Source organism: Anomalospiza imberbis, chromosome 5 (genome assembly GCF_031753505.1).
Source record: "Anomalospiza imberbis isolate Cuckoo-Finch-1a 21T00152 chromosome 5, ASM3175350v1, whole genome shotgun sequence".
In the NCBI taxonomy this organism is placed as follows: Eukaryota; Metazoa; Chordata; class Aves; order Passeriformes; family Viduidae; genus Anomalospiza; species Anomalospiza imberbis.
Window position 1 is genome coordinate 25,167,701 of NC_089685.1, and position 7,500 is coordinate 25,175,200.

Below are 7,500 nucleotides of genomic sequence, written 5' to 3' on the forward strand. Positions count from 1 at the left end.
ACCTTTTACCACACAGTTCAGCAGGATTTGGTACCTAACCTGAATTGCTCAAGAAGCCTGCATGACAGAAAAACTTCACAGTGCATGGAAATGGAAAAAGCACTCAGGTTACTTTATTCATATATATGCTACATATATTAGAATTTAAGTTTCCAAATATTTTTCCCTAGTAGATGACCTAAAAAAATTGAATTTAGTTAGGCTAATGAAAGCAAAAATAATGCATCTAAATTTTCTCTTACAAAGGCAGGGGTTAAGGAAATGCTAACACTTTTTTCATTCATCATCAGGTTATAAAGTGTGCCCTCAAACAAAGATTTTCTTTGAAGTATGGGGAGCTGAAAACACAAGAGACAGTGTATGCTGTCCTTCTACGTAAACATTAGCTGGCCATGCTATGCAAGTGTACTCTTTAAAACAGATTCTTTTCCTTCTGCCTACATTTCCTGGCTTTCATAGCCACAGATTTTCATTGATACTTCAGCACTTAATCTTCAGGTATTGGTATAGCCTTTTAATATTATGTGTAGAGAAGTTACCATCATGGATAACATGAACGAACAGTTCACTTTCCACACAGCTTCTAGTAAAATGCAGTGTATCCAAGCACAGTCAATATTAAGTAGCACGATGCCTGACACACTGATAGCACAGCACTGGACCTGTATCAGAGAATACTTTTGCTTACATGAAGCCACACAGAGTTTAATGGAGTTTGGATCTGGATGCAGATCCAGTGGCACAACTGTTTTGTTCCCAATGCAGCGCTGTGGAATGACTGGGAGCAACAGTGACTTTTCAGTGCCTGTACCAACACCAACAACATCACAGTGAATGCATAACAATACAGTCTTGCAAAAAATGAACACAACACCCCCTGTGTTGACAATTATTTCAATTCACTGCATAAAATAACATTTTTGTTCATTTAAGAGTAAGAAATTGTTTACTTGTGTCTCTTGTAAGCAATTTGTGAAATTTACTAAGTACCTAGATTAATGTTACATTTATTTCTTACTGTCAATGAACTTCAAATTTTTCAAAGTAGATTTCCTTTTACTATCTCTAAACCTATCACAAAAAGATATTCTCTCTAGTTTCAGTCTCAAGGCAATGATTTGGACACTTATAGGTGTACTTTGTTTAGTGTCACCTATGGTGTAGATTGGATAGATTTTGCAAAAGATAGCATTACTTTTAAAGAAACATACAATTTGACAAGATATTGCATTTTACCTTCATTTTATTGCCATATTTTTCATCACACTCGTTGTTTTCCAACGGTCACTAAATTGTTCATTTTCTTAGCCTGCTACATTTGTAGACCTATTTACTGTTTATAAAGCAATATGCACTTACAGGTTTTGGAGATGGCTTGGGCTCCGAGGGTCGCATGTGCAAGTGGGTCATCATTGCTTGAAGACGTTCGCGTTCTTTAGAAAGCTGTTAAGAAAGAGTGGGATCAGAAGCATTTTAGAAATGACTGATACAGCTATTTCACTGCAGTGATACATCTTATCATTGAGCTTGTCTTGGTGTAATGATTCCTGCATATAAAAGTGTGTGTCAGTAGAAACTTATCTAAGAGGAAATGCAACTTTGGGCATAGAAAGAAAGAAAGGAAAGGAAAAAAAAAAAAAACCAACGAAAACTTTTATAGCCTTTCATATGTTAAAAGGTCAGAGAAAACAAATAGCACTTCATCTTTTTGTCAATAAGAGAATTGAGGTCACAGTTGCCTCGACAGTAACAAGTTACTAAGACCATAAATTAGAAGGCCCATAGTGTCTCTTTAAAGTCCTGTGGACACTGTTAGCAGTGGACTAGTGCCAACAGCTGTGAAGGGGTGAAGGGTCCTCAAAGCACAGTGCCTGCCAGGATTGACTACACACTTCATCCTTTCCCACCGAGGTCCAGTTAGTGCCCCCTGCAATCTGCCATCATCAATCTAATTCAATAGAGTGACAGAGCCCAGGCAGTGTGAAACACTGAACTCTGCCATCGAGTCAGCATCGACACTGCACTGGGTCTCATTACAACTGATGGACCCTACTTCGCTAGCAGTCAGACAAAGCAAAAAATGGCATAATTGGTCACACCACAAGCTAAATCTTCACTTCAACTGTTAGATTACAGCCTAGGCTTTGTAAATGGTAAACAATTCCTATGAAGCCCGTATGCTGCCTTCAAAAAACATCATGTTACTTAAACCTCTACTTTTTCCTAACTGATACCATTTTCTGATCATATATTATGTAAATAATTGTAGTTTCAGATTCAAACAAGGCACCAAATTAAAAATAAAAATTAAACAGGAGGAAGTGCTTGAAATATGCAACTTCTTGATAAAAATAGCAGAATACATAAGAGGAAAATGTATTTTACAACATGAAAAGATTTTTTCTGTTTTTCACAAACTAGTTTGCAAGAAGAAATGTTCAAAATATTACCCTAGTGATTTGGCTCTGGCTACCTAAAACATGATTTCAACATTCGTTGCAATAAGAATTAAACTTGGTGTTTAATACTACCATTTTCCAGAGAGGTCTTGCTCTTACATTCGTAGACTGGGACTGGACAAAGGAAAACAACTTGCAAGTAATATTAAGAGAGGGAACTATCTTTAGTACTGCAGGTATTTAATTTGATCAGTGCATATTCTATTAAAGAACATTTGAGGCAAGGGGTGGGAAGAAGGTTTCTTCTTCACATTATGTGTAGCTTCATTCTATGTGTGATGTTTTAGTGACATAGTATTTGCCATTTCATAAATTCCTAACAAACCAAACAAACAAATTAAGCTAACACTATCGTGTAAATAACGTAAAATAAATAACAGCTTTACCTGGGTTTAAAAATCATTCATTTTAAGGGAAATGAGAACAAATTACATTATTGTATGCTCCTCTCATTGTACTGGATTTCCAGCATTAAAATAAAAAAGACCCAAAAATGCCTCGGCTGAAAGAAAAATAAATATTCTTACATGAAAGAGAACTGTGAGAGAATATTCTGAAAAGGGGAGAAAGGTGAGAGTTGTTATCCTTCTTTGTCTACATTTGGCAAGAAACAAGGACAAAAATCTTGGTCCCTTGCTGCATCCCTTGAGCTCCTCTGAGCAGTACCAAGAGGGCACGGGACTGCTGGGACTGCTGAGACATGCCCCCCCATGACTGCTGTGTGGGCAGGAGGAGACAGCATGGTGCAAGTGTCCTGCATGGTCACCCCTGAGGCTTGTGCCCAACCTCAGTAACCTGTAGGTGTAGTCACAATACTGGGAGACCCCAGGGGTCCTCATCACTCCCTGCATAAGCAGAAGGGAGCATTCACATACATGCAGTGACCTCTAATGGTTAGAGCATGCACAGGGCACTGCAGGCCTGTGGTCTGAGGCATGGCACTCCCTGGGGACCTTCCTGAGTGGGTCTGACATTACATCTTCTTGCTTGCAGAAAAATGCCCCCTATCAGGCTGGGAGTCATTTTGGGTGGAGATATGCTCTGCTACTCTTTTATCCCACAGAACAGCACAGACAAGCACTGGGTCAGAGGGGAAGAAGGAAGAGGGGTCCTGACCCAGCATTTTAAAAAGTGAAGATGGCTTGGATCCATTCTTTGCTCCAAGGACCGTGTTTTTCATTTGTGATGAATAGCATTAGAGTCTTAGTTCAAGCAAAATACTGTAGACAATCTTGATGTTAGATAATTATTGCATAATTTTTATTGTGAAAAATCTTTTAGTAAAAAACCCTCACTTATTCACGAATACCAACAAATTTAATGTAAGAAACATATGTCTTTAAGCTAGAGTCACTAAGGCAAGTGTTTTCAATTTAGTTTAGGTTAACAGTAAATAAGTAATAGGATAATGCATCTATATAACAAACCTGTATTTCTAACTGCTGAACCACTTGCATTTGCACCCGACACTGAGCAGTGCTTCTGTCATCCAATGCATGTTCATTGTTAAGGTGCCTAGAGAAGGAAATAAGACAGTGTTAAGATGAGGAAAATAACTTTATGAGTATATTTTTCTCTCCTGCACATGTGGCTTCCATTCGTTCCAGTGGTAGTTGTGCAGAAAGAGCTAGTCAGGGCATGCCGTACAGACAATACAAAATAACAAAACTGATTGTTTCATTTAGTTCTACAAAATTTCCCAGTGAGGAATGTCAGATACTCAGTTTCTATCTCATAGGTCACATATCCCATCTAAGGGCCAATGTAACCAGTTATGAATATTTGTTACAATGACTGAACTGATTTCCATTCCCTGTTGCTGATGCAGATGAAGACAATCACCTTGCAAATGAGTCTCCAAAAGATATAACTGCTTTTAGGCTGCTTGAACTACTGAGAATTAATGTAGACTTTGTTAAGATTTCTCTATCTGCTCTTCTTTAATCATTAAGCAACAAGAGAACATCCACTACCCCTCCCCAAACACAGAGCTGCAGGGGAACAGCCAAATTTCAATGCAGTTTCTAGAAGGAGACACTGAGGATGATGGAAGTGATTGCCCCTCTCAGTATGAAGAAAAGTGTGTGAGGTAGAGGCAGAGGAAGGACCAGCTATACACCTTATTAACACAGCAAGCTTCCCGGGAAAGGTTCACAGGTGAGCTTATCGAAACAAAAACACACTCTGCATCAGGGAAAGAGGACCTCCGTGAGCAGCTGCCTGAAACTGAAGTTCAGCCCAGACCCAAATGGCTGTCCCCCAGACATTTCAATTGAGCATAAATTTACAAAGATCAATTAATATCTTTTTGAAGGACGATGAGTCCATTTTCTTCTCTCTCTCTTCCAGGATCAAGAAGTCCCTTTTGGAGCTTTAATAGTGGGCTTTCTGCACCACGGAGAAGAAAACATAAGGATCAGGTTAAAGAAGAAACGGGAGCAAAGGAGTTCTGCCTTTGAATGCAGATTTACTGGCTATTTCCACTGTAGGCATGAGAGGTAAGCTTTGCAAGGACTGGAGTCACAGATGGTCTCACAGTTATAAGAACAAAGTTATCTATACCATGGAGGAAATGTATCTTCTTTTTCTTTTCTAGCAGAATTAATCAGAGACCTGTGCGGTCATTTGATTGTCAATCTATGGGGAAAATGTATTGGTCAGAAATAGTGGAAAAATAGAGTGACTGTATCACTTCTACTAACATCTGTGTCTTTTAAATCATGACTTCACAGGTTAAGGACCCTATGATAGTTTTCAGGTGAGCAAAATGTTCTGCTGTTCTTGAAACAGGTATGGCTGAGGAAGAGATATAAGTAATTGTAAAAGGATTTGTTCATTCTTTTAATATAAAATTTTTAAGAATATACATGTAACTTGCTAGGTAGTTTATGCTAAGTTCCAGCATCACCAAGGACACATTTCCTTTATGTGAGTCATAAAAACAATAATTTATTTATTTTCAAAAGAACTGACTTCATCCTCCCATTGATGCAAAAATGCACAATCAGTTTAAAAAGCAGGTAATTGCTCAGAACATCCCATTCACTTGTTTTCCAAAATTTTGATTCAGAAGAATTTTACTCCCTCAATTACACAGGCGTGATAGTGCATGGCCTGTTAATGTAATGGTTTAATATTTTCAGTTAATTGGGTACAAAATTGCCAGAAAAAGGTCTGAAGACAGATTTTACCTCTGCATCACACCAGTGCACTGTGCTTCCACATGCATACATGCTCACCTGTGCATGCTCACAGGTACATGGGGATAACACAGAGTAAGCAAGAGTACAGGTGTAAAAGATCTCCCAGATCAAGTCTGAGGCTACTGTGTATTCATGATTATTTATTAGTTATTACAACACCATATGTTTGCATAACACTTTACAAAATAGATGCAGACATAGTCCTTGCCCTGAGGAACTTTAAATGTAACAGCAGTATGCAGTGCGGGAGAAGAAAGTCCAGTGTAATGTAATTTCAATATGATTACACGGTAACTTGGGAGTATGTTGCAAGTTTCTTGAGAGTTAACACAGTAATCTTCAGAAACTTGTGAGATACACACATTTTTTTACACCATACTTTTACTGTGCATTTTGGAGAAAAAGCTACTTATGGAAAGAGTAAGAGTGTAAAACTTGTTTTAAGAATTATTTTTTTCTGATCTTTCTTGCCTGTGAAGTAGGCTTGCTTTATTTATCATGCAAGTACAGGCAATATTGTGAAAGAAAAACTAGGTCTAATACATTTTTAAAAACCTCTAAAATAACTTTTCTCTGTATTAAGTTGCTGCATTGTCAGGGTCCAGTATGTGTCAATCTGTCAAGCCAGAAATATAATCTTTCCTCCAGAAGGCTGGAAAGGGTTTGTTGTTGTTCCTTTTTTGTTTGTTTGTTTTTGTTTGGTTTTAATTTGGTTTGGGTTGATTGGTTGCTTAGTTGGCTGTGTGGGTTTTTTGTTTGGTTGGATTTTTTGGAAGGGTTGATTTTGTTTGTTGTTTTTTTCTTTGTTTCTTGTAATGACTTTTAAGTTATGCAGAAATTGTGATATTCAATTTTCATACTTTATCAGAATATTCCTAGTCTCTTATCTTGTCCCTATCTTTTACTAATCCCATGCTAACTTGATTTATAATTGAGAAAAAAAGATTTATTTTTAAGGGGAGAATGTATGTTGGAGGACTGGAAAGTGATCCTAAAGAGCTGAGTTATTGGTTTGAAAGTGTAAAGTAGACTGTGCAACATATGTGCAGCTTATTCCATTATTTTGCTGCTTATTCAGTTGTTGAAAGAAACAGGATTTTCTCCTGATTATATTTGCAACATATTAGGAAATCAGGAGGCAGATTATGAACAACACATAGCATCATAAAGAAGACTGAAATTAATGTATTATTGATAACAGAACAATATAAAAAACTGAGCATGCTCTAAAAGAGGTAGATAGGGGATGATATATTCTAGAAACATGCTGAAATAAATATTGAAGTGGCTCAAAACGTTTTTGCCTTTTTTTTTTCAACAGATTTGGAGTCTGCAAAGCAAAAGATAATGCACCATTAGAGGAAAGAAGAGAGATAATTTAAACTAAAATTCTAGTGGACATTTACCCATCTCAATTAACCTCTATAAAACTTGTTACTCTTGTCAGTCTCTCTCAAAAGCAACCCAGGACTAAAATAGCAAAGTGCTATAGGTCAGGTTGAGGTGCACTGGCAGAGTTACGTGAAGGGATATACACCGAACCTGTCTGCACTATGCTCAGTTCCAGACAGAGTTATTATAAGCTCCTCTTTAATGAGCACTAAAATTCAGTCACACATTTTTAAAAAAAGAGCATGTGTTCTTAAAACATCATTGTTTCATGTTATAAAAGTAAAACAAAAATTCTTTGAAAATATTTGGAAAAAAAAATTACAGCTTGAATACCATTGCAAATGATGTCCTTTAATGTTTTTTTAATTACACCGTTTAGCTTTATTTTTTCAGAAATGTGACGCATTTTACAGCTGAGAAAAAAATACAATATATTCACAACAGTC

General features: G+C 37.1%; 1 protein-coding gene across 19 annotated transcripts in view; it reads right to left on the reverse strand.

Moving 5' to 3' along the window:
• FOXP2 (forkhead box P2) overlaps positions 1 to 7,500 on the reverse strand; it is a 404,157-nt gene that overhangs the window by 39,076 nt on the left and 357,581 nt on the right. For all 19 annotated transcript variants that reach the window (XM_068189946.1, XM_068189934.1, XM_068189943.1 and 16 more), the window contains 2 exons: positions 3,887 to 3,974; positions 1,360 to 1,443 (listed from right to left, as the gene is read on the reverse strand). In XM_068189946.1, coding sequence (XP_068046047.1) covers positions 1,360 to 1,443; positions 3,887 to 3,974 — 172 coding nt within the window. The remainder of the gene's footprint in view (positions 1 to 1,359; positions 1,444 to 3,886; positions 3,975 to 7,500) is intronic.